Source organism: Petaurus breviceps, unplaced genomic scaffold, assembly GCF_028583685.1.
Source record: "Petaurus breviceps papuanus isolate PSGF00001 unplaced genomic scaffold, PetGlider_PUasm1.0 90701, whole genome shotgun sequence".
Classification (NCBI taxonomy): domain Eukaryota; kingdom Metazoa; phylum Chordata; class Mammalia; order Diprotodontia; family Petauridae; genus Petaurus; species Petaurus breviceps.
In genome coordinates, this window is record NW_027187316.1 from 9,971,909 (window position 1) to 9,999,886 (window position 27,978).

The window sequence follows — 27,978 nt, forward strand, 5'->3', positions numbered from 1 at the left end:
TGTGTGTGTGTGTGTGTGTGTGTGTGTGTGTGTGTGTGTGTGTGTGTTAAGTGTCTGAGGCTGGAACTGAACTTGGGTCTTCCTGACTCTGGGGCCGGCGCTTTACTCATTGCGCCACCTAGCCACCCCCTTATAGTGCTTTCATAATTTGTTCAGCCATTCCATAATTGATGAATAATCCCTCAGTTTCCAGGTGTTATACACTAAGAAAAAGAACCATAAAATGTATGTTCATAAAAATACCTCATAAGAGGGTTTGTTGCCTTGACTGATCAAAAATTCCTTTAGGTTCAGAAGAATGAATACTCCTGTCTGTTGACAGCTAGGAATTGAGAGCCTATCTGGAAGTGTTGAGAAGCTGGTGCTCTCTTAAGTAGCTGGCTTAGAGCTGGCATAGTATCTATGCAATGGCAGTGGAACTATTTAAGGACTGTTCAGTGGTTAAAAAAAAAAGGATGGGTCTAGTGGAAAGAGACTGACATGAGATTTCTGGAAATTCAGATATTCTTTTTCTGGGTCAGCTACCAAATTGTTAACCTCTGCCTCTCATATTTCCACCTGTGAAGTGGGCTAAGTAGCCTTGTAATGTATTGGGATGTTTGTTATGAGGCCCATTGATTTTTCCATTCAAACCTGCAGGAATGTATGTGAAAGGGTTATGGTTGATTCCCATCTGCACTAATGGACTTGGAATTGTGGTACAAATAATGCAAAGCGCTGGGCCTTATAGAAATCATTTCTCTTGGCCTTATAATTTCTAACTGCTTCTCCCCTGCTCCCTTTAGCCGATTCACTTTCTAACTATGATCAAATCTGAAGTTAAATCTACTGTTATTTCCTAAGGACACTCCCACCCTTTGTGACCTTGGACATGTCACTTAAACTTTCAAGGCCTCAGTTTTTTATGTTTGTGAAACTGGGTAATTGAGTTAGATAATCTTGAAGGGCTGTCTATCTTTACTTCTGTTGCTGCATTTTACTATGTGTAAAGCATTGTGCTCAGGGGGATACAGAGATAAATACAGATGTGATCTTGTCCCTCATGATACAATGGAAAGAATACAGAGTTTAAAGTCAGACAGCATGGGTTCAAATCCTGCAACTACAAATTACAAGTACTGTTATCCCTTCCATATTGTAGGGGTTAAGGGTGCAGCACCCCTCAAGATCCGGAAAATCTGTGTAAAATTTTTTGGCCTTTCCTTTGTACCAGAGAAGAAGTCTGAATTATTATAGTATTAAAAGATGAAATATGTTAATATCATACATATATTTTATGCATTTTTGAGTTTCTAAACTTTTTCTGTGTTGTCTGCTGGCCTTTGCATGTCATTTGTGGTTTCTGTAAAACTCCAAAAACATTCCCCTTTAATTTCTTACACCAGCCTGTGATATAGCAATACTATGATGGGTAAAGTCGCAATGTGGAAGGGATAACTGTAACTTATAGAAGTGTGTAGAGGTGGGGCAGCTAGGTGGCACAGTGAATAGAGCACTGGACCTAGAGTTAGGAGGACCTGCATTCAAATCCAGCCTCAGACATTTAACACAAACATCTAGCCGTATGGCCTTGGGCAAGTCACTTAACCCCAATTGCCCTACCATCCCCCCTCCAAAAAGCAAAAAAAAAAGAAAAAGCAAAAAAAAGTGTGTAGAGGTTTGAATGGCATACTCTCTTGTGTGACCTTGGCCTCTCTGGGTCCCAGTTTCTTCTTCTTTAAAGTGAAGGACTTAGATTTTATGACCTGCAGTGTTCCATTCAGTTATAAATCTCTGAGACTATAGGTGGAGGAGTATTTTAAATTTTATTTATATTTATTAAATTTATAAAAAATTTTACACAGATTTCCTGGATCTTGAGGGGTGCTGCACCCTTAACCCCTACAATATGGAAGGGATAACAGTACTTGTAATTTGTAGTTGCAGGATTTGAACCCATGTTGTCTGACTTTAAACTCTGTATATAGTGGAGGAGATGCAAGACAAACACAGAACCATAATTTAAGATAGAATTGATGAAGGTGAAAAGGAGGCATCAGTAAAAGACTGGGAGAATTCAGAAGAGAAGGAAACCACTTCCAGGGGAGGATTTTTAGATAAGACTTCATGGGGGAGGGGCGGCCAGGTAGCACAGCGAGTAAGAGCACAGGCTCCAGTATTGAGAAGACCTGGAGATCGAATCCCGGGCTCAGACACTTAGCACCCACCCAGAAACACCTGGCCGTGTAACCTTGAGCAAGTTACTTAACCCCAATTCTTTAGGGGCGGCCAGGTGGCTCAGTGAGTAAGAGCACCGGCTCCAGTGTCGGGATGACCTGGATCAAATCTGGGCTTAGATACTCAGCACCACACCCAGAAATAACTGGCCGTGTAACCTTGAGCAAGTTACTTAACCCCGATTGCTTTAAAAATAAAAGACTTCATGGGGGAAGTGACATTCGAGCTGAACTTTAAAAAGTAAATGTAGACTCTTAGTAAGCAGAGATGACAAGTGGAGGTTGGGGGAGGACCCCTTTTAGGCATAGTGGAAAAGAGCACAGGACACAGTCAAGGGTTTGTGAAGGGAAGTAATACATGGTAAGATTGGAGGGGTGGGTTCCGGATTGTGCAGGACAGCTCATGCCAGGTGGAGGTATTTGCTTTTTATTCTTGAGGCACTGGGGTACTAGTGAATGTTTATGAGCACAGGACAGGGTTGGGGATGGAGGAGTTGGGGGTAAGGGGTAGGGAACATGTAACATGATCAGACCTGCATTAAAGGCATATCTAAAAGAATAAATTGGAGGGGCGGCCAGGTAGCACAGTGAGTAAAAGCACCGGCTCCAGTGTCGGGACGACCTGGGTATCTAATCTGGGCTCAGATACTTAGCACCACAACCAGAAATAACTGGCCATGTAACCTTGAGCAAGTTACTTAATCCCGATTGCTTTAAAAAAAAAAAAAAGAATAAATTGGAGTAAACAGAGGAGGCTGGCAGCAAGGGGAGCCAAGAAAGAGCCATCTATAAGGAAAAAAGTGATAATGTCCTGCCTAATAGCAATGGCAGTGCAGGAGATGGAGAGGGGAAATTTACACACACACACACACACACAAACATGGACACACAAAATATAAAACTACATATACATATGTGTGTATATTTTTTTTTTCTTTTTGGAGGGGGGAGGGCAGGGCAATTGGGTTAAGTGACTTGTCCAAGGTCACATGGCTAGTAAGAGTTAAGTGTCTGAGGCCGGATTTGAACTTAGGTCCTCCTGACTCCAGGGCCAGTGCTCTATTCACTGCACCACCTAGCCACCCTGTGTATTTATCTTTGAGGAAGACTCTCTATAGAGGTTCTGATTAGAGATTTCACACACAGACACACACACACACATTTCTAAGCAAGCATTTTCAAAAGAACTTAATGTGACTTTACGCAACAAGGGGAATGTGAGTTCTGCCTGGGCACCACCAACTCTTAAATGTCCATGTGGTAGAGATGTAGTTGAGGACCTTAAATAATTCCAATGTACAGGTAGTTGAGAAATTTCATCAGATTATCATTTTAGTCTCTTCAGTCATCCAAATAAAGAAATGTCAACTCCCCTAATCTCTGATGGGGAGCAGAACAAATTTATGTTGGATGATAGAAGCAGGAATCAAGATCTTGACAAGATGGTGTCATGGCCCATATCTAAAATATAAAATAGGATAATAGCCCTAAATGTAAAATCCTAGACTTTGCTTCAGGAACAACAACTGCCTAAGCATGCAGTATGGGAGAGAGAGGATTTTCATGTGAAAAATGTCATGTGTTTTCCAACTTCAACATGAGTCAACAGTGTGATTGATGTATAAAAAAATAGTAATTGCATTCTTATTCATAAAAGTGTCTAGTTCCCAGAATTAAAGCAGTGACAGTTCCACTGCACATCAGCCCACATCTGGAGTATTTCATACAGGTCTGGGCAACACATTTTCATAGGAGCTTTGCCAAGTCAGAGCTTGTCCAGAGCAGGATCACCCGGGATGGTGAATGGAATTGGAACCTTATCATATGAGGAAGTTTTGAAGGCACTAAGAAGTATTTAGAAGAAGAGAAGATTTAAGGGGTTCATGATTGCTGTCTTCAAATATTTAAAGGATTATCATGAGGAAGAAGAATTAGGTTTTTCCTGCTTTGTTCTTGAGAGTAGAACTTCAACCACTCTTTGAATATGGTGCCTCCTCTCTCTCTTCTCTGTCGTCTCTCTGTCTCTGTCTCTCTCTTTCTCTGATATTTCTCTCTTCTCTCTCTGTCTCTCTTCTCCTCTCCTCTCTCTTTGTAATGACACATACATATATGTGTGTGTAAAAAACAACAGCAACAAACAAATAACCAAGAAGTAGGATTAACAAACAGTGAGAAGTAACTAGGTGTCACAATGGGTAGAGTGTTGGACTTGGAGTCAGGAAGACTTGAGTTCAAATCTTTATTTATTTATTTTGAGCAATTGGGGTTAAGTAACTTGCTCAAGGTTACATGGCCAGGTGTTTCTGAGTGGGTGCAAAGTGTCTGAGACCGGATTCGATCCCAGGTTATCCTGACTCTGGGGCCAGTGCTCTTACTCACTGTGCTACCTGGCCGCCCCTCAAATCTTACTTTAGATACCATCTTTATGATCTATAACTGCTCCCTACTTTGGTTTCCCCATTTGTTAAATGGGGATAATAATAGCACCCACCTTAAAGGATTGTTGTCAAGATCAAATGAGATAATATATTTAAAATCCTTTGCAAATCTTAGAATGCTATTTTAAAAAACAATAATAATAATTGAAGAATGTTGTAATTGGCTACCTTATGCCTGGGTGAGTTTCCTGTCACCGAAAGTGTTCCAGCAGAGGATGGATTAGCACTTGTCAGGGAAGGTGCAGAGGTCATTTATACATTAATGTGGTTGTTTCAAACTATATGAAAGGTAGGGAAAAAGTCATAATAACTATTCATTTATACAGTTCTTTACAATTCCAAATAACTTTCCTCATAACTGTGCTTTGAAGGATAGGTAGGGGTTAGGTTTTTGTTTTTGTTTTTTGAAGGCAGTTGGAGTTAAGTGACTTTCCAGCATCCCACAGCTAGTAAATGTCTAAGGACAGATTTGAACTCAAGTCCTCCTGACTCCAGGGCTAGTGCTCTATTCAGTGCACTACCTAGATGTCCCTGTATAGATAGTTTTATTATTTCTATTTTACAGAAGAGAAAACTGACATTTTGAGAAATATAGTCACTTGCCCAGAGGCACACAACTCTTATGCCAGAATACAGCCCAAGTCTTCTGACTTCCAAGACCCCATATTCTTTGAAGGCTCAGTCCTTGAGATAATGAATAACCAGCTTATGAATTATCAAGATTGTATCAGTAAATATTTGAGTTGTCCATCCCAGGATGTATTTTCTGATTCGTTTTGGGTGGGATGTAGAGAGCCTTTCCCACCATACCGTCTTCTTGATGACTAGTGATCCATATCTCCAAAGGAACCAGCCAAGTACAGAAGCTTTATTTTGTTCAAATCTGACTGATTGAAATAGATCTTGAATGCATGACCTTAGTCTTATTAGTCTTATGTACTCATGCCTGAATTAACTGACCAGACCCAAACTTACACTCTCCATATATTTTTGTGCCCTCTCTGTCATCTTAGGATCTCATAATTCTGCCTGGGAAGGCTTGGCAGAGATCTCGAGCTTGGTTTAATGGACATAATTATTACTGGAGAGTGATTGAATTCAGCCAAGCTCTTTCAGAGAATGCAGTGACTCTTTTGTACTTAGAACTCCTGGAAGGTTGTGACTATTTTGCTCATCTCCTTTGCCCACTATTTATTCAGTATTCATATAACAAGGTTGTTGTTGTTTGTAACAGCCATTTGGGGTTTTCTTGGCAAAGGTGCTACAGTGATTTGCCATTTCCTTCTCCAGCTTATTTTACTGAATGTTCTGTCTGAGGCCAGATTTGAACTCAGAAAGAGGAGTCTTTCTGACTCCAGATCCAGCACTCTATCATCCACTGTGCCATTTAGCTGCCCATTTAACAGGATACTCCATTCGTTGGGTGAATGGGGATGGGTGACAAGAAGCACAGACAGTCAGAGGCAGCACCGTAGTCTGTTGGAATATATCATATTCACACAAGATATTGGCCTTGATTACTGCCTGTGATTATAGAATCTACTTTGATCTCTTCTCTGGGAGGGATGGTTTGCATTGATAATTATAACTCCACACAGAGTTATCAAAGTGGGTAGTGGATTGAGCGTAGAACCTAGAGTCAGAAAAGCCTGAATTAAAATCTGGCCTCAGGTACTTAAGTGACCCAGGGTAAGTCATTTCCTTTTTGCTCTGCCTCAGTTTCCTCAGATGTAAATAGGCACAGTGATAACACCACCTCCCACAAAAACCTCTCCTGACCCCTTTAGTTACTAGCATTTTGTATCCCTTTTGAAATGATTTTGTATTACTTTGGGTGCATTTGTATGCCTTCATGTATGGAAGGCAATAAAATAGAACACATAACTCTGGAATTCACAGGACTTAAGTTCAAATCCTGTCTGTGACACTCCTTACCCTGTATTAAGGTAAGAAGCATTTTATTTTATTTTTTTGCTTTTTGGAGGGGGAAAGGCAAGGCAGTTGGGGTTAAGTGACTTGCCCAAGGTCACACAGCTAGTAAGTGTTAAGTGTCTGAGGTCAGATTTCAACTCAGGTCCTCCTGACTCCAGGGCCAGCGCTCTATTCACTGTGCTGCCTAGCCACCCCAAGGTAAGAAGCATTTTATTGGGCACAACACTCTTAGGGCCTCAGTTTAATCATTTATAAGATGTGAGGGGGTGAATTGGATAGAGTAGGACTTCCCTTTTAGATCTATGATGCTACAAATATTTTCTTTTTTATCTTTGTATCGCCAGTACCTTGCCCATAGATGTTTATTGAATTGAATTTGGCTCCAGAACAGAGCAAAGTTAAGGGTTCCCTTCCTGAGTCCAAATCATGAACTTTACCACAATGACCCTTGCTTCTAAGCCAAATTGACCAGATATTCAAGTCTTTTTTGTAGGTAGAGCATGTGTTTAGAGGGAGAGGGAGCCAGCTGTAGTCACATCTGTAACTGGCCTGTTCTTTAGGGAGGCAGAGGAGAAGGTAGCTCCTCCCTTTCCTGGCTCTGTTCCTTTTCCCCTTTCTCATTCCTCCTCCTCTGGAAGAATTCCTCCTTCATCCATGTTTCTCCCTCCCTGAGGGCCCCAATGCTAGACTCTCTCTTGGCAGTGAGGGTTCCTGGGATCTTGGGTGTGGGACTTTGAGTAAGCAGAACTAAACCCTGAAGGTATTTTCTTAGCCTCATTTGCATGACTTGTTATTTTATGAGATTAATAATTTACTTTATGGGGGGTGGGGGTGGATGGAGCTGTTTGACAGACCTCCCTCCCTTCAGGGCCTTCCTTCCTCTACACATGAGCTCCCCTCTCTCCCCACCCCTAAACTTCCACAGAATCCAGGATCATGTTGCTATAGCAACCCTTCCCCCACCAGAACCCAGAAATGGAACTACTGCACCTAACCAAAGGGTCTTTAGTCCCCTGCCTCCATCCCTAGGGAAAAGATGAAGGGGGGGCAGTTGGATAGCTCTCAATCCTAACTGCCTTACCCTACCCTGATGTAGCTGTTTGAATTATGAAGAGCAGGGGAGCTCTTTTTTTTGTTTTTGTTTAATGTACAGTGGACCCTACTTCTGGCTCACTGGGAGAAGGAATCTTCCCTGTCCTGGTCATCTAGGCCCTCAACTCCTCCCCTTTACCTTGCTTCCTGTCTTCATTCACTAGAGGCCACAGACTAATAGCTTTAACATCAGTGTTTGAGGGGGTTGTTAGTAGGTGGGCCACCCCTTTCTCTTATTTATTTGTAATTTCCCCCTCCTCAGGCAGTCCCACTCATTTGATACTCAGCTGAAGAGACTAGGCTGTATATTGCTATTTTCCCACAATAATAGCTTGTACAGCAGTTTAAAGCTTAGGGAGCACTTTCCTTAAAGCAGTCCCCTGAGATGGGCTATGTAAGGATTAAGATCCCCCCCCCTTTTTTTTTCAAACAAATGAGGATACTGAGGCTCAGAGAGGTAAACTGATTTTCCCAAAGTAATAAAGCTAATAAGAGTCAAGAGTCAGGATTTGAACCCTGAGTTTGGACAGCAATTCCAGGCCTCTTTGATTGTTCAGGCCCCTCAGATACTTTGTTCCTTGTCTTTCCTGTCTTCCATGTCACTATTCATTAGTTTATCTACTACCACGTAATGGGAATAGAGCAGGGATCCAACTCGTGCCCACTTTGCCTTTACCAGCCCTGATTTGGGGTTGAGGAGCTTATGCAGACAGAGCTGATGTGTGTCTGGGCCTGTAACTCTCTCTCTGTCATTGCCTGCCTGCATGAATGAATGAATGATGCCCAACTGTGACATGGCTTTCTTTTTCCCTACCACATGGAAGGAATGAAGCCAGATGAATGCCCTCGGAGTGTGGCCCTAAGGATGATTATTATTATGGTGATCCCTGATCTTGAAATACAAGGCTTCTGTTGTTTTTTGGGGGGGTTAAGTGACTTGCCCAATGTCACATGGCGTGTGTGTGTGTGTGTGTGTGTGTGTGTGTGTGTGTGTGTGTGTCTGAGGCCGGATCTGAACTCAGGTCCTCCTGACTCCAGGGCTGGTGCTCTATTCACTGCATCACCTAGCCACCCCCAAGGCTTTTTAACTACAAATAGTTCTATGAATTATCTCACTTGATCTGGTACAGCTATGACTAGCTTTCTATGAATTATCTAGTGCAGGTAGCATTACCTTATTTTACTGATAGCAGAGGCAAAGAAAAGATAAGGCTCCTAGAAAGAGGACATTTAGTTTGATTAGAATCCATTCCATAAAATCATTTAAAGGAACTGGGAGCATTTGACCTGGAGTCGAGAAGACATAGTTTGGGGGCATGTAATGGCAGTCTTCGGGTATGAAGGACTAACTATGATGGGGAAGGGGAATTAGATTAGTTGTGATTGGCCCCATAGCTCAGAACTAGGAGCAGTGGATAGCAGTTGCCAAAAAGTAGATTTCAACTCCACATATGGATAAATTGTTTTTGTCTTCCAGATTATTTTATTTTATTGCTTTTAACATTTAATATTTGGTTTTCTCCCCAAATACATGTAAAAACAATTGTTTTAACGTTCATTTAAAAAATTTTTTTAGTTCTAAATTCTCTCTCCCTCCTTCCCTTTTCCCCCTTATTAAGAAGGAAAGCAATTTGAAATAGCAATTTGAAAATTGAAATGTGCATGTGCAGTCATACAAAATATTTCCATGTTATGTTGTTAGAGAGAACACAGAAAACAAAAAAAAATATAAAGGAAAGAAAAAGTATACTTTGATTTGCGTTCAGATTCTCTGAGATGGATAGCATTTTTCATCATAAGTCCTTCATAATGGTTTTAGATCACTGTATTGCTGAGAATAGGTCAGTCACAGTTGATCATTGTACAGTACTATTGCTGTTACTATATACAGTGTTCTTCTGGTTCTGCTCATTTCACTTGGTCTCAGTTCATTTAAGCCTTTCCAAGTGTTTCTGAGGGCATCAAGAGGATAGATTTCTTAACGATTAGACTAGTTCAGAAATATGACGGGCACCTACAGGAGGTGATGAGTTCCTCCTGCCTACTAGGAAAGGTTTTCAGATAGAAACTGGCTGACCATTTGTCTGGGATGAAGTACAAGTTAGACCTGATGACTTCTAAAATCCTTTCCAACCCAGAGATTCTACTAAGCAGTAGATTTGTGATTTGATCTCAGATCTTCTGATCTCCACATGCATTGTCCTTTTTTGGCCTACTCAGTCAAAATAGTGAATACTGATTACCTACTATGTGCAGAGGGCTACAGATGATTGTTTTAGATCTGGAAGGTATTTTAAAGATTGTAAAGGATCTTTAAAGGACATCTTTTCCAACCCCCTCATTTTATAACTGAGGAACTGAGGTCAAGAGAGGTTGGTTAAGTGACTTTCCCAGGGTTACGCGGCTAGTGAGTGTCTTGAGTTGGGATTTGAACCCAGGTCTTCCTAATTCCAGGTCAAACACTTTATCCCATGATACCATGCTGCATGAAATGGTCACCCCCATTTTACAGAGGAGGAAACTGGAATCCAGAGAGGTTAAGGGCTTTGTACAAGATTCCAGAGAGTGAATAGTTTTTGTTGTTGTTGAGTTGTGTCCAACTCTTTATAATCCCATTTGGGGTTTTCTTGGCAAAGATACTAGAGCGGTTTGCCATTTCCTTCTCTAGTTCATTTTATAGATGAGGAAATTGAGGCAAACAGAGTTAAGTGACTTGCTCAGGGTCCCTAGCTAGTGAGTGTCTGAGGTCAAATTTGAACTCGGGTCTTCCTGACTCCAGGCCTGTGCCACTTAGCTGCCTCTTTAGTCAATAGTAGATTTGGAATCATAAAACCCAGGACCTTTGGACTCCAAATCCATGTCCTTTTCATTGTACTGTGATGTCCCAGAGTCAAAGGAATCCAGAATAGTAGCTTCCATAGATATTTTCCTATAGTTACTACAGCTCAGAAAATCAAGGGTTGTTGTGGCGATGATACATGGTCCCTAGCACAGACCTCCATGAGATCCCCAAACCAAACCAGAGCAAGTTTTAATCTCAGAGAGGAGGAATTCTCCAAGGGAGATTACTTAGTATAGGTTATGGAGTACCAGTGTCTTATTTTAAGAGGAAAATACTTCAGGGTCAGTGGGCTACAAATAAGCCAGTTACTTTGGTTAATCCAGTCCTGTTAGGGAAACTGAGTTTTGCTATTGCTGTAATTCCAAGCCCAGTTTAACTTGTTTGGTTGGGGAAGGGGTGTGTGTGTGTGTGTGTGTGTGTGTGTGTGTGTGTGTGTGTGTGAACTTCATTCTACAAGGTCCCTTTTGGTAGCATCTTGGAATTAGGCAAACCATTATTTACATGTCAAAATGAACTGAAATGTCTCTCATAATGTCAGGAGAATGATTTTCCTCCCTACTATTTAGAATCCTGAAACTTACTCCTGTATAAGGTTAACTTCTGGAGGTTAATAATACTGACTGGTGGGCCTAGGGATCATGCTGCTTAGCTGGAATATAGCATGAATCTTCACCACCTGATGGAAAAGTGAGGCCCAGCTCCTTCATGGGATGAGGATCCCCAAATTCTGATCGTTGAATGCACTAGAGAGGGCTGCCATCTTGAAAGGAAATTATTGATAGCAGATGGTGAGATGGGATCTGCCAACCTCAGGAAGGAGGATGGGGAAATGCAGATGATTGCCAAAATATAGCCCTGAAAACCAGTTCACATCTGGGAGAGCCATCACCAAAGCCCCATCAAAAGCCTTTTCAGCCTCCTTTCTGAAGCTGTGATGGCTCTGTGAGGGCTGAGATGGATCCAGAGAGGAAGAAGAGAGAAGGGAGATTGCTTTGGTCAAGGGTTGGATGAGATTGGTGTGTCTAATCATTTTTATTGGCAGCACATGTTCATGTTAATCAGATTACAGGATTATAAAATACCCACTATAGACTTTATTAGAAGACCAATCAACAGCCAGAGCAACATTACTTATGGAGCTGTGGAACATCTGCCAACATGCCAGGAAAACTCACTTAGTTCAACCTCTTTTTTTCTCTCCCCTTGGATAGGGAGGGGAATAGAATCCTTGAACAATATGAATGAAACTTTTCCAATAGACCCAAGAGCAGAGCTTTTTAGCTAGATAACCATAATCACCTTAGAAATCTCTTTCTTTGTGTCTACATATTTTTAGGTTGGTAGAGGAAATGAGAAAAACTGTTTTGTTTTGTTTTTTCTTGAACAAGTTGGGGTGGTCTGGTGGGAGTTGGGTGTAACCCCTTCTGAATTGTAAGCAAACAAATCCTGCATTAGCACAGGCCCAAAGGAACTTCCTCTCTAGCTTTTTAAAACCATGCTCCTTTCTAACAGGCTTCCTCCTTGGTTACTTAATTCCCCTGCCAACAAAGAACATTCATTCAGCAAACATTTGCTTAACTTTCACTATGTTCTACACACTTTACTAGGGGGTCAGATACAAAGATAAATAAACATGATTTCTGCCCTTTAGTACCTCATGATATATTGAGGGAGAAAAGATGTGTTTATTTTATACAGTGTTTACTATATACAGTGTGTATATATGTGTATACTATATAGAGGGGACCTGTGATCTCATCCAGATTGGCACTTCCTTTAAACATGGAGATTATAATCCATTTATTCCTGCCTATCCGGGGCATCTATTGTCTACATTTTTCTTCCCTACTTATATTTACATATCTTATATTCCTCAGCTAGATTGTAAGCTCCCTGAGGGCAAGGACTGTTCCAATTTTGTCTTTATATCCTCAGAGCCTAGTACAATGGCTGGTACATAGTAGATACTTAGTAAGTGCTTAATAAGTGGACTGCCAAAGAAGTCCACCAAACATGCTGGAATCCTTCAGGCTTTCTCTAACATTGTGTAGATACCAATGGATCATGTCCATTAATAATTACTTAACTTTTGCTCTTTGATTGGCTTGTTTTTTTTTCTGGTCAGACATTTCTCTAATGGTATCTTTTATATTACTTTTTACATCACTTCTTCTGTATAGCTCTTTGTAATGTGTGGAGCCTGCTCCTGACACTTGACCCTGGAGTTGAGGTGACCCACAAAGTCTACACCAGAGGAATGCAAGTCTGGCTGCTTCTCATCTCTTAGAAAGGCTTTGAGTACAGTCCCAGCCACAGACAGTGTTTGCTTTTGCAGTATTTGCCCTATTAAGTACAAAGAGGAGGCTCACCAAAAGGCAGTAAATTCTTTGGTCATGATAACCCATGAGGAAGCAAAGATTTGTGAAGAGAAAAACATGATACATATAGAATGGGATACATGCATAAGAGGAATACCTAATACTATGAGACAGATGGGTTGCCCAGGGAAGGTGAGATAAATGTGAAGGGCAAATGTGAACATTATGAGGCACCACCAGGGGATCTCTGGAACCATGATAGCCTGTTATATGGAAGAATTTGTTATTTGTCTTATTTGGCACAGCTCTGGGATCACAGTCTGTGATCTTTTAAGGACAGACGTTCTGTCCATCAGTTCAGATCACAACCTAGCCATGCCTCAGTATTCTGTGTCATTCTTTGCCCCTGTTCTTTTATAGACCTGACATAGAGAATCTACCCAGAGTTCTGCAGGTTTTTACATTTTATGATCTCAGTGCAGCACCCTGGCTGCCCATCAGTTTATCCTTCACTCTTGCTGAATGACAGTTAGCTCCTGAGTTGATGAGAGTGGGTTAGAAGAAATGACCACGTAAGCAAAATGCTTGCCTCACAAGGTCTAGGGTTGTAGTATTATACTTAAGGGGATGTAAAAGAAGTCAAAGCTGTGGATTCTTCCCCCAAGATTTTATAATCTAGTTAAAAAGATAAAATGTGATCATGCAACTACAACAGTTGAGGAGTTTTAACAAAGTAAATATGTCAACAAATAGAAATAGAGATAGGAACTGGAACTCCAATGTCACTGATACAGGACCAAATATCCATGTGAGGATGAGTGTAGAGCTTGAGACCTGGAGTCAGGAATACCTGAATTCCTCCAGATGAGGGAATTCTCTCTTTCAATGAAGGTCAGCCTTTTTTCTGCAATTTGTGGTTTTAGAGAGTTGCCTAGAACACTGAGAGCTTAAGTTAGTTATCCAAGGTTACACAGCCAGTGTGTGTCAGTGGGAAATGAACTAAGGGCTTCCAAAGCTTGATATACTGTGCCTATCAACAGAAGCCAATTGATAATTAGTTCATGTATTCATTCCACAGTGTCAGGCCTGAAATCAGGAAGACTTCATTTATATAAAAAGTCGTTAAATATAAGGTAGTTTAGGAGACAGGGCACTAGCAGTTGGAGGATGAGGAAAAGCTTCCTGTAGAAAATGCTGCCTGAGTTACATTTTAGAGGAAGAAGTGACTCTCTGAGGTGGAGGCAAGGAGGAAGGGCATCTCAGGAATGGAGTAAGGCTAGGGCAAAGGGTTGTGTATGAAGACAGGTTAACCATGTCACAGCATGTGAGAGAAATAGGAATGTCCACCTAGTCTGCAAAATTAGATGGAGGCCAGGGTGTATAGGGCTTCAAAAAGTCAAACTGAGGAGTTTATGTTTTATCCTAGAGCGCATACAATAAAAAGGATAGAGTGGGGGAGTCATGTGGGCAAATCTTTACTTAACTTTTTAACAAAAATTAACTTGTCAGCAGCATATAGGATGGACGGGAGTGGAGGGGGATCTGAGACAGAGAAACCAATCAGGAGGAGTCTGTTTAGCAGTAATGTAGGTAAGAGGCAGTGAGGACCTGAGCTGAGGTGGTAGCTATGTTAGTGGAGAGCAGACAGATGTAAGAGATGCTGTGAAGGCAGAAATGGTAAGCTTCGCCAGCTGATTGCATTTGTGGGGTGAGGGGAAAATGAGGAGATAATGCTGGGGTAACAAACTCAGGACAGGAGGAAAACAGTGGTGCCTTCATTGGAAATTAGGGAAGTCTGGAAAATGGAAGCATTTTAGGAGAAAGCTAATGAGTTCAGTTTTGGACATAGTAAGTTTGAGATATCCAGGAGTTAGGTAGAATCAATGAAAGTCATTGAGTGGGCAGCGAGGTAAGGCAGTGAATAGAGTACTAATCCTGGAGTCAGGAGGACCAGAGTTCAAATCTGGCCTCATATACTTGTCACTAGCTGTGTGACCCTGGGCAAGTCACTTAACCCCCATTGCCTGCAAAAAAAAAAAAAGGTCAAAGAGGGAACAAACGAACTGAGACTGGTAACAGGAGGTGGCAGGTCACATTTCAGGCAATCTGATGTGTTAGATAAGCATGCAGAGGTGTTTGGATTCTTATAGGTTTGATCAGAGGCAGAGCTCACAGCATCCTGAATCCAGCTACTCCAGGCCTTTCATTTTATAGATGAGAGAGTTGAGGAACTTTGGTGACTTGCTTTGTGTCAGAGGCAGTATTTGACCCTAAGGCCTTCGACTGCAGAGGGGCCAGTATCTTTCTCCTGTCCCATGCTGTGTCTGAGAAGGTCCTGGAATGTTAAAGCTGGAAGGAACATTAGAGATCAACTTAACCCAAACACCCCTCATTTTACAGGAAGAGAAACTGAGGCCTCCAGGATGCAGGTGACCTGCCCAAGGTCACACAATAAATTGCAGAGTCAGACAAAGGAGAAATGGGATGGATTTAGCCATCTTCACAGGTCATTGTGCTTTTTACCGGCTTTCCTGGAATAGCACTGGTGTCTTTCCAAGAGAAAACTAGCATTTTCATCCCCTCTCTTTTTTTCTTCTAGGAGTGAATTGCATCTCATTGACCGTCCAGCCTTTGGCCTGTGCCCGGACCCTCGTGAAGACGTGAAACCGTCTGCACTGGCCATCGGTGTCGTGGGTGGACGAGGAGCCCCCAGCTCCCGCCATGTCTGTGTATTCCTCTGCTGTTGAGTAGCTCCACTGGCAACTCTCAGCCTATCTCAGGGTTTCATTCTTTTTTCCTTGCCCTTCTCTTCCCTCTCCCTTTAATTTTTAATGGTTTTGGTGCCTCTGTATTTAGGACCAAGTAGGGAGCCATGGGGGATCAGCAGATGTACAAAGCTAATCACAGCATCCATGGTAATGAGAACCTTTACTACCAACAGCCGCCACACAGCACTCTCAGTGGGGGCAATGGGATCAACCACAGTTATGGGGGTACTGCTTCAGCAGGGGGTGGCGTGGAGGCTTCCCAGGCCTCTCCCCTTTCTCCCCATTTCCCCCAGGACTCTCGGGACAGCCTGGGCCTGGCGACTGGTCCCAAGAACCTCGGCTTGATGGACAACTCAAGGCAGACGGGTTGGGGGAGTCACGCTGGAGCAAACAACCACATCCAGCTGCGTGGTAGTCTCTCCAACCCAAATGTGATGTGGGGGGCATCTGCTCAGGTGGAGCCTGCTGAAGGCTACCCGTATGGCTATCCTCAGTCCAATGACATCCGGGCCCAGAAGATCACCAGCGGAGTCCTCCACAAGTTAGACTCTTTCACCCAGGTGTTTGCCAACCAGAACCTGAGGATCCAGGTCAACAACATGGCCCAGGTGCTACATAACCAGTCATCAGTGATGGATGGCACCAATGACAGTGCCCTCCGCCAGTTACTGTCTCAGAAGCCCTCCGAACCTCCGGCGGTGGCAGCACCTCCCGCCATGCCTCCCCGCTACCAGCAGATGCCCCATCAGACCCACTCTGGCTTTGCCAATGGTCCACCCAAGCCAGCTATGCAGGGCGGGCAGCACCCCTCCCCAGCCCATCTGTACTATGACTACCAACAGCAGATGGCCCAGATGCCTGCCCAGGGCAACCAGCCCATGCAGGGCCAGCAGATGCTGCCGCAGCCGATGCCGCAGATGCAGCAGGCCCACTACTACCTGCAGCAGCCACAGTCAGGACAGCAGCGGATGCCCATACCTGATATGCAGCCACAGCAACAGCAGCAGCAGCAACAGAGCAGGGCACAGCAGCTGTTGCCTCCCACGCCCCAGCGACCCTGTTCCATCCAATTACCTCATTATTATCCAACACAGCCCATGATGCCCCAGTTACAGCAGCAGCAGCAGCAACCACAAATGCAGCTCCAACCCGCCTCCTATCACAGGGACCCTGGCCCCAAATCTGTGCATGATCCCCACCAGTACACCCAGGAGCAGGGCCCCCACCCAGTCCAGCTCATCCAGCTGGGCTCCATGCCCCAGTATTTCTACCAGGACCCTCAGCCACAATACAGCCGACACTTCTACCAGCAGAGTCTCCTGCAGCAGCAGCAACAGCAGCAGCAGCATCGGGAGAATGTGCAGCAGAAGAATTACCAGAGTGACCGGCAAGCCCAGGCCATGCTGGGTTCCCATGGTGGACTGGGGCTCCCTGACCCAGCGATGGAGGAGATGAACTCAGTTGGCAGTCTGACCCATAGGCCTCTCCTGCCACAAGTGGGGATTCACCTTAACAGCAAGGGACCCCAGCACCAGCAGCTGTCTCCTGGTTCTATGTGGTCTCAGGTATCCTCATGAATCTTTAGCTTTTACTCAGGTGGGAGTGTGAATTGGGAGTAGGGGTGGAAGCAGAGAGCGTATGTTGGGGCAGGGTAGAGCTTGTGTGTGTGTGTGTGTGTGTGTGTGTCTGTCTGTCTGTCTGTGTCTGTGTGTGTCTTTGTCTAGGAGGCGCAGTGGATAGAGTGCTGTGCTTGGAATCAGGAAGACTCATCTTCATGAATTCAAATCTGGCCTCAGACACTTACCAGCTGTGTGACCCTGGGCAAGTCACTTCACTCAACCCTGTTTGATTTGGTTTCCTCATTTTAAAATGAGCTGGAGAAGGAAATGGGAAACCACTCTAGTATCTCAGCCAAGAAAACCCCAAATGGGGTCACAAAGAGTTGGACATTACTAAAACTATTGAACAGTATAACAATAGGGTCTTAGCAACTGTTTATTCCAGTCCCCTTATTTACAGATGAGGAAATAACAACAACAAATAACATTTATTTATACTTACTGTGTGCTGCACCAAGCACTTTGCAATTATTATCTCATTTGATCCTTACAACAACCTTGGGAGGTAGATGCTATTATTATTATCATGACCATTTTACAGATGAAGAAACTGAGGCAAACAGGGTTAAGTGACTTGCCCATGGCCATATAGATAGTAAGTGTCTGAGGCCACATTTGAACTCACGAAGATCTTCCTGACTCCAGGTCTAGTAATCTATCCACAGGGTCACCCAACAAATAAATGGTAAAAAAAAAATGAGATTCAAACAAAGGTGATCCTGCCTCCAAGTGCAGCAACCTATCCACTGTGCATATAGAATCACCAGATCAGTGCTCTAGAGCTGGAAGGAGCCTCAGAACCCATCTAGTCCAGTTCCCCCTTTTTATGGATGAGAAAACTGAGGCCCACATCAAAGGTAGGGCTTGAACACAGGGCTTCTTAACTCCAAAGCCAACAATCCACTATGCCTTGCTCCCTTGCTAATTAAAGCCTATAATATCTTCTAGTCACAAGCATTTTCCCATCTAAATGGTAACAAGTTCCAACCCTGCTTAGTAGCTTTAAGTGTCTGAATTAATAGCTTGAGCTGCCTGTAGGTAAAGGCAGCCTAGGGTGATTTGACCCTTGTAGAATTGAAAGACTTGTCACTTATCAGCTGAGCAACTTTGGACAGAAGCCACTTTGTCTAGCAAATCTCATTTATTCCTCTGTAAAATGAGAGAAATGGACAAGAGAGTCACTAAGATCACCTTCTGTGATTTTACATGTAATAGTGGCCTGACTTTATGGCATTGGGTGGGAAGGGAGAAAGGAGGAGGGGATGTGAGATGTCTCTGAGAAAGTTTCAGTGCCTGGAAATACTCCCTTCCCCTTCTTAGGATTACAAAAAAAAAAAATGGGGGTGGGACAGCTGGTGTCTTAAACAAAATAGTGGCCAAGCTGTTCTAGTAGCAGGAGATTGAATGACAGCTTCATCCCTGATGCTGGAATTCTATTAACTCTGGAACCTGGAAGGTTTCTGCTGAGAGTTCCCCTGTGGCAGTGCACATCCTACTGGAAAGGCTTATTATCCCTCAAGCCCTTTGTGGGGTCAACACAGTAACTTGTTAGATCACTGTAGACCTGTTGTTATCGGTGGAACTTAGAACAATATTATTTGGTGATGGAGCCTATGACCCTGGTTCTGGGTGTATGGAGGTGGGCTTGAGGTGGCCATCAAGAAGTCAGAGAGAGGAGATACCAGATGGAGAGGTGGGAGGGTGCCAAAAATAGGGGATAGACTCCCGAGCAATTTATCCTGGATCTACACCTGACCTGGGAGTGGGTTTTCTTTTTCTTTGCCTTGCTTTTTTTCCTTCAGGATCACACATCATGAGAGAAGCACTATAGTATAGTGTGGACAGTGCTGGCCCTGGAGTCAGGCAGACATAGGTTCAAATCCTGCTTCTGACACTTACTGTCTGGGTGACCTTGGGCAAGTCACTTTAACTCTCAGAGTTGGTAATACTGTAAAATGAAGGTTGGACATGATGATGATGATGGTGGTGGTGGTGGTGGTGATAGCTAACATTTATTTAGTGCTTACTTATATGCCAGACGCCATGCTAAGCACTTTGATGATAATAATAGTAATAACTAACATTTACGTACCGCTTTCTATGAGCCAGGCACTGTGCTAAGCACTTTACAGTTATTGTCTCAGTTGATCCATTAAGACTTTAAAGTCCCTTCTAGCTCTAGATCTACTCTCTGTGATTTTGTGAGCTTAAACATGAAGAGCACACAACTGCCCTTGTCTAGTTAAAAGATAGATTTAGGAGTGGGGAAAGGAATAAGTAATTTTATGTTACCTACTATGTGTCTAGGTGGCACAATGGATAGAGTGCCAGGCCTAGAGTAAGGAAGATTCATCTTCCTGAGTTCAAATCTGGCCTCAGACACTTACTAGGCGTGAGATCCTGGGCAAGTCACTTCACCCTGTTTATTTCAGTTTTCCTCATCTGTAAAATAAGCTGGAGAAAGAAATGATAAACCACTCCAGTATCTTTGCCAAGAAAACCCAAATGAGATCACAAAGAGGTGGACGTGACTGAAAAATACCTCAACACCATGTGCAACACTGTGCAAAAATATTTTTGAATAATAGTGATATCCATCATTTATGTAGTGCCTACTATATGCAAAGTACTTTATAATTATTATCTCATTTGATTCTCACAACAGCCCTGGGAGGTGGGTGCTACTGTTCTCTCCAGTTTACAGTTGGGTAAAGTGAGGCAGACAGGGGTTGAGTGTCCAGGGTTGTAGCAGCAAGCACCCCGGGCGTCCTCAGGGTTTGCCGCCAATACAGGTTCTTGGATCTGCTTTGTTAAAGGAAAGCAACTCAAAATGGGTTAACAAGCTTACTTTAATCAGTCAGACATATATCGTTTACCTTGTTCAGGAGAAAAGGTCAGCACCCTGAACCTCAAAGTATACAGGCATAATTATCAAGACAGAAACATCAAGTAGACAGATTTCCAAACTGTCCAACCATTACATCCACACCCAGTCAACATCTGGGTTTCCACATTCTGGGTTTTTCAAAGCCGGGGGACTCTCAACAACGGCTTCCCAGAATTCAGATCAAATCACAGAATACTTCTCAAAGTGAGTCCCAAAACAAAGCTACACATCAGGGCTTATATAGCCTTCTCCTGGCTCAGAGAATGTAACAACCTTATTGACTCACTGGCCAATCAAGAAGTATCTACTGAAAAACAAGCCTCACACCCCAGGCTTCAGGTGCACATTAGCCTAGGGGCAGGGAAGATCTTTAAAATTTACATTCTTATTACATTGTATCTACTGAAAACCAGGCCTCCCACCCCAGGCTTCAGGTGCACATTAGCCTAGGGGCAGGGGAGATCTTGAAAATTTACATTCTTATTACAAGGGTCACTCCTCTAGTGAGTGTGTGAGGCTAGATTTGAACTCAGGTTTTCCCTAACTCCAGATCCAACATTCTGTCTGTTGCACCTCAAATTTTTCTCAGTATATTTTGGGACCAAAAGAATTTGTGGCAAGCTTCTCAGTTTAATGTCAAATTTACTGTTTTCTTAAATAGAGGTGGGGAGATGGTTGAGGCTTGGAGTGGGGTATCAGTCTCTTTAGTGAATAGTGTTTTATTTTTACATAGAGAATGCCCCAAGGGTAAGGGCAGTGGTATTCAAATTAGGAAGTTTGGAACTAGAAACTGTGGGAAGAGGTTTAGGGAGAATATAGACAGGGCGAATGTGTACTTCCTAAAAGGGAGGTGCAGTCTTAGTCTGGAAAGAGTGCTCTGTAAGCTTCTGCTTCCTTGGTGCTCTGCTTCCCCTCCCTTTATAAACATGCATTCATATTCTCTCTTTCTCTGTCTCTCCTTTCCATCCCTCCCCCTTTATCCTTTTTCTCCCTCTTCTTTCTCTGTTCTGCTCTCCTCACAACCAAGATGCACCTCTCTGATGGCCGGGCACAGCCACTGTCTCCTGATCCAAGGTAAGGTGAATGCTCAGAATTCCATCCTGGAAACCATATTAGACACTTGAGGAGAGAGGTAGGGGAGAGGCCTGGGGCGTCACAGATGATCTGTTTCTTAAATGACAGCTTCATAAGGATGTTTTAGAAAAGTTCAATCATAATAATAGCAGCTTCTCTTCACATAGTTCTTTGTGGTTTATATAGATTCTTTCATTTGATCCTTAAAGCAGTATGTCCCACTATTCTCATTTTATAGATGAGTAAAGAGGGTCAGAGAAATTTAAATGTCTTGGCTGAGGTCACATAGCTAGTAAGTTCTCTGAGGCAAGATCCAAACCCACATTTTCCTAACTCTACAAGTTAGCTAGTCATGAATCAGGAAACATTCACTGAACACCTGTTAATGTGTTAGCTACAGTGAGACATACAAAAGGAGAAGAAGACATTATTTCTCCCTAGAAATAGCTTACAGTCTGCCTTGGGAGAAAATACATGGACAGAAAGATTAAAGCCTAGCACAGTAGAGAGTGAAGTGTTAAAATATATGTTATAGGTAAAACTGCCAAAGGAATTAGAGAAAGGAAATTCTGCTATAGTCCAGAGACCTCGTCGGGAACCAGTTAGGACTGGAGCTATTCCCTGAAGACCAGGTTGAGAAAACCTAAATGGCAGAGCTCTGGAATTAATAGTGATATTTCATTTCAACCCCTGTCAAAATTTATATAATTCCCACATGAACAGAACCCTTCTGTGCTAGAGATCTACTTTCTGTAAAATTGGATATTATTACTTGGGAGGTAGGGGTTAGGGATAAAATGAAGCAGTCTGATTGAAAGCTAAAAAAGGGGCAAAGTATTCTTAAATTAGTCCCTGTCTTACCTTCCCTATACAGTGTGCCTGTGTGTTCTCTCTGTCCTTACCCTTTCTCCATCTGCTCTCTGGGCAGTGCTCAGCCCACAGGGGGATTTGGGGAACAACTCGATGCTAAGAACAAGTTGACATGTTCCATCTGCTTCAAGGAGTTCAAGAGTCTGCCTGCCCTAAATGGCCATATGAGGTCTCATGGGGGCATGCGAGCCTCCCCCAGCTTCAAGCAGGTAAGGGACAGATGGAGGGGAAGGGAGGGGAGGGGTCAGAGGTGGCAATGCACGCTTTGGCACTGTCCCTTCCAGGCTGATGTGCGCTGCTTCCCGTGCTTGGCTGCCATTCAAATTGAGTGTTGCGTCTCTGAGAATTCCACTTCTCCCCGGGGAGGGGAGGAAGCAGCTCAAGACCCCCAAAGCCTTTGGGTGTCAGACCTTAGGATTGGCAGGGAATACTGACTGGTCTTTCAAATGTGACTCCCAAACGAACTAACAGTGTTATTTATGTTATTGTAATAATAGACCAGAGAAATCCAAGTATGAGGCACACTGTGCCCCTATCAGATTGGAGAACCCTTGAAGGCAGAGGCTGTCTTTCTTTTTCATATGCTTCGTACCATACCTGGCACATAGTAGACAGTTAATAAAAGATTTCTGCCTGGAACATAGTAGGCACTTAATAAAATGTTTATGCCTAGCACATAATAGGCACTTAATAAAATGTTTCTTGAATTCTTGAAATGAAGTTTAAGACCAGATTCATTTAAGGCATTAAAAAAAATCATCATGATAACAGTAAAAACTGATTTAGCCCATGTTCTCTCAACCAGAATGCTGTTCACCAGTGTGTTTCTACATCTATATTACAGGAATGAGGGAGATCTGTAATGAGGACCCTGGGGTACTCCAAGGTCTGGAAGTGCTTTCTGGTAGTTTGAAAACAAATTAGATTCTATTCAGTCCCTTGTAGGTTTTAAAGCTTGTGTATATTTTGTATGGATTCTTATTAAAACAGGTGATAGTAAGTAATATTGTGTGTGTGATATAATATATATATACATATATATATATATATATATATATATATATATATACACACACACATTCTCTGGCTCTCTAAGCAAGATATTTGACGATGGAGCACACCACATTTCTTAACTACACCATTTAAAATAGTATTTGCTGATTTCCTTTGCCTTTACTGGGCATCTGTGACTTGGGAGTTTTTCTTGCTTTTCTTCCTGTTATTTCATTTTCTCCTCCCAATTCCCTGTGTGGTAATAGAAGCAAAGATTACTCTTCTCTTATAGACTTATATATTACTCTTAATCTTATAGATTAGGAAACTCAATCTCAGAGAAATTAAGGGAAGGCCTATAGAAGCTAACATCCTGAAACTTTGAAAAGGAAAGAGAAATGTATTCCCTGGTGAGAGCCATTTGGGGACCAGGGATCAAAGGCTTTAATTGTCTGTGTAGGAGGAAGGAGAGAAGGTTCTGCAGCTCCAGCCACCTCTGCCACCCCAGCAGCCGCAGCCTCCGCTGCCACCACCACCGCCGCCGCTGCCGCCCCAGTCGCAGCTCCCTCCTGAGGTGGAAAACCCCCTTCCTATCGTCATGCCCGTGTCTGTCCCTGTCAAGCTTCTCTCGCCTGAGCCCAGCTCACAGGTCATCACCAACAACATCACTGCTGCCAGAGACAAGCCGGCCAGCTCAATGTCGGACGACGAGATGCCCGTTCTCGTGAGGATGACCCTCTCTCCCCCGAATTCACCCAAAGTGGCTACCCCCTGTGCACCCTCTGTGAGTTGCTGCTCTCTCTCCCACCCTTATTGCAAGGGTGAAAATATCTTTGCTTTCTTGGAGAGTGGGTGACAGCTTTCCCAAAGAAGGTGCACTGGCCTGTTACTTAATACTATGGACCCGCAGGAATGTCTCACCATTCCTGAGCAGAAGGAAATCGTCAGTCTTGTGCCCTTCACTAAGTCTGTTGTAGCCCTCAGAACTTAATAATCAACCTGGGGGAAGAAATCTAGCTGAATAACAACAGGCTTATTGCTGGCATCCCTGGTAATATCTCCAGAGCCACCTGTCTCTCGGGAGACCCATGTCTTCAATGTCTTGAACATCTCCATAAAGCAAAGATCTTTGTTTTTCTGCTTGCTTCTGTTGTGAATTTTTCTTGCTTTCTCTCTCTATTTCTCTTTCCTATAATCCATGTGCTTGTCTATCTGTCTGTCTGTTGGCAGCTCCACCCATGCAGCTTAGCTCCAGAGGGAAGAGGGTGCTTCTTCCTGTATCTGATTTTAAAGATGCCCCAAGAGCTTACCTATATCACATAGCCCTCAACTCCCAAACATCCCTCATCTGAACAAGGTGTCTGTGAATGTCCTTAGAAGCGATTGCTAGAGTGAATGGCTGTTGAGGAGAATAAGGGTTATGGCTGGGCAGGGGTAGACAGTCATAAGAGAAGATAGTGAAGAGACCCAGAAAAATTCTTTTGCTATAGGCAAAGTCTATAGGCACAAGAGAAATACAGACCAATGAGATCCTCAGTCAGTGTAAGTATTCATTTAAAATACTAGGAGATCTGTGGGTTGTCAAGGTTGAAGGGAGACATCTTACTATATAAGAGGAATCCCTGTCTCTCTCATGCACATGTATTAGAGGGGATGGGGGACCTTCAGGTTTAGATAGGTCTGTAATCTTTGTGTCTATCTCCATCCACTAATGCTACTAGTAGGACAGACAAGGAAGAAAAAGATCAAATGAGATAACATATATACATAGTGCTTTGCAAACCTTGAAGCACAGTATAAATGCTGTCTATTATAATTGATATGATGGTGCCCCCTCTACTCTTGCTCTGCCCCTCTCCCCCTCCCTGCCTTTTCTCCTCTTCCTTTCCTTTTCTCCCCCTTTCTCTTTCTCTCTCCCTCTCCCTCATTCTCTCCCCAAGTACTCTTTGCCTTTGGGGATTTATAGCTATAGCTAATATTAGGTAACATTTATTCAGCTCTTTAGACAGTTAAGTGGTACAGTGGTAGAGTGCCAGGCCTGAAGTCAGGAAGACTCATCTTCCTGAGATCAGATCCGACCTCAGACATTTCCTAGCTAGATGACCCTGGTCAAGCCATTTAACCCTGTTTGCCTCTGTTTCCTTATCTGTAAAATGAGCCGGAGAAGGAAATGGCAAATCATTCCAGTATCTTTGCCAAAAAATCTCCAAATGGGGTCATGAAGAGTCAGATACAACTGAAAAAGGACTGAAAAACAATATAGGTCTTGGGGGAGCTAGGGGGCACAGTGAATAGAGCACCCTCCCTGGAGTCAGGAGGACCTCAGTTCAAATGCGGTCTCAGACACTTAACACTTACTAGCCGTGTGACCTTGGGCAAGTCACTTAACCCCAATTACCCTGCCTTCCCCCCTTAAAAAAAAAAAAGAAATAATTAACATTGGGAAAGCCCTGCCTTCCCCCTGTAATATAATGCCAAGGAAAGGCAACTTCCCAAGGTTCAGAATACCAGCATAGGTGCTCTCCATTTTATTCAGTGACCAACCAAGAACAGAGAAGATCAAAACATGACATCATTCCAAATACAGCATTTACTAAATGTGATTAAATAATCTCCAAGGACTACCCCACCCCAGGACCTTCCAATCATTCAATCAATTACAAAGTCTCTGTTCTAAATACTTCTCCACCCCTAGGCTATACCTTAATTAAGTCCACCACAAAGCCCCTCTTCTCAAATGGAGATTAGTTTCCAAACATAAGGTCAAAAGTTCCCCACCCCTGGATCACAATTGAATCTACCCCAGAGTTACATCAAGTTTAAACACAGCACTTAATACCCAAATGGAGGTCTTTTCTTCATCTTGACACAAGGCAAGTTCTCAGTAATCTTAGTTCCTGGGGAGACAAGGCTTAGCAAGGCCATAAGATACATTGCCAATCCCTTCATGAATTCATCCTCTGTCTGTAGAACAGTCCTAGAACCCCTGAACACATTAGCAAAGCCCTCTCCCAGGATTTCTGTAAACATACAACAAGAAAATCCTTCTTCAGGGCTTCTGAACCAACAGAAGGGCTCCCAGACCCCTGCAACAACAGCACTGTCCTTCACCAGTGGACAGTATTCACTCTGTCTGCAGGACAGTCTCCAGACCCCTGCAACAACAGCACTGTCCTTCACCAGTGGACAGTATTCACTCTCTGTCTGCAGGACAGTCTTAGGGCTTCTTAGCGAACAGCCAGGTTCCAGGACTTCTTCAACAAAAGGACTGTCTTTCACCAGTGGAAAAATCTGGCAAAAGAACATCAAAACAGACAGACAAAGTACCAGCAAAACAGCCATGTCTCCTCAGTCCTTGGCAGCTCAGGGGGCAGGTCTCAAAAGTCCAGGGCAATTCAAAGCGGCCACCAGCAATTCTCTTAGTCTCTCTCTCTCTCCACGAGGTGCTGCTTCCAAAAAGATCTTCCGCCTCTCTCTTGTGTCTCCAAATCTACGTCACCAGCTCCTCCCAGTTCAGGACTTTCTTTTCACATCAACAAGTCCATCCCACAGGTGGGATTAACAAACTCTGGGTTTTAACACAATCAGTTTGAAAACCAAGCCAATACAGGGGAATCTTTAATTGCCATTACTATCACACCCCCCACCAAAAAAAAAAAAAATAAATGCCAGTTGGCAATATAGGTCTTTCAGGTTTACAAAGGGCTTTACATATATTATGTAAAGGAACTATATATGGATTCTTTATTATTTCCATTTTCCAGATGAAGAAGCTTGGGCTCAGAGCAGTTAAGTGAATTGCATATAGCTACTAAGTCTGACATGGGCACCAAACCCAGTCCTTCCTGACACAAGGTCTGGTACTCCCTCTGGACATCAACATCTTCCTCAAGATTCAGCTCTCCCCTCAAGGACTTTCCATTCCAATGGAGTTAATTGTAACTGCTTTAGTATCACAGAATATTAGCACTCATGAGGCCTCACAGATCAGTTGGTCCGGGCCCCCTTATTTTGTAAAGGACGAGCTTGGTGTGGCAATATGGTATGACTCAAATTTACAGATTAAGCATGTAGCAAGGCACTCACTACCTGCTGTGACCCTCGGCAAGTCACTTAACCTCTGTTTGCCTTAATCCACTGGAGAAGGAAATGGCAAACCACTCCAGTATCCTTGCCAAGACACCCCCAAGGGTGTAGCAAAACCCCCAGTATAAGAGACACACCTAATGAAGAGGCAGAAAAGTCATGAAAGACTGAGAATTAAAAATAAGAATCATGATGCAGATTAGCCGTTGAAGGTTGAAAATCTTGAGTCCTGTGGGGTAGGAGAAAGCAAAGGTATGTAAGAAGGATGAACTTAGCTAGATGGAGTTAATCAAGAACATTTTCCTAGAACCCATAAGAATGATGGTACAGTTGAGATAGCACTTACTCTTAAGTCAGAAGCTGGCTTCAAATCTTGCCTGTGTAAATTTGGGATGTCACGTGGGCCTCAGTTTCCTTATCTGTAAAATGGAATGTTTGGATTAGATCATCTCTGAAATTCCTCCAGCCCTTTTGCTATGGTCTTGTGATTTTAGCACAGTTTAGGAGTTAGGAGAGAAGGATTCTTGTGTGTGTGGGGAAAGGGCCAGTGCTAGAAGCTTATATGTGGGAGCAAATAATTATCTGCAGGGAAATGTGATGTAGTGGAAGGCCTTCTGGATTGGGAGTCATAGAACCTCCAGTTCAGTTCCTGTGACTGCTAGGTGGGTGACCTTGAAGAAGTCACTTCTCTTTTATCTTCAGTTGACTCAAATGCAAAATGCAAGATTAGTATTAAATGGTCTCCAAAGTCCCTTCTATTTCTAAATCTATGATTTATGAGTCGATATTCTATAAAGTGAAGGGGTGGTACCATGTGAGGCCCTAAATCTTAATGACTCAATG

The 27,978-nt window shown here is 43.2% G+C and overlaps 1 protein-coding gene across 6 annotated transcripts in view; it reads left to right on the top strand.

The window, feature by feature from the left end:
- Nucleotides 1-27,978, top strand: part of TRERF1 (transcriptional regulating factor 1) — a 305,915-nt gene that overhangs the window by 222,345 nt on the left and 55,592 nt on the right. For 2 of the 6 annotated variants that reach the window (XM_069065954.1, XM_069065957.1), the window contains exons 6-9: nucleotides 15,438-17,171; nucleotides 21,140-21,186; nucleotides 22,115-22,265; nucleotides 23,510-23,833. In XM_069065954.1, the coding sequence (XP_068922055.1) occupies nucleotides 15,711-17,171; nucleotides 21,140-21,186; nucleotides 22,115-22,265; nucleotides 23,510-23,833 (1,983 nt within the window). In that variant the 5' untranslated portion in view covers nucleotides 15,438-15,710. Of the gene's footprint in view, nucleotides 1-15,437; nucleotides 17,172-21,139; nucleotides 21,187-22,060; nucleotides 22,266-23,509; nucleotides 23,834-27,978 lie in introns of all 6 variants that reach the window. The other 4 variants (XM_069065958.1, XM_069065959.1, XM_069065952.1 and 1 more) reach the window with 2 other exon arrangements.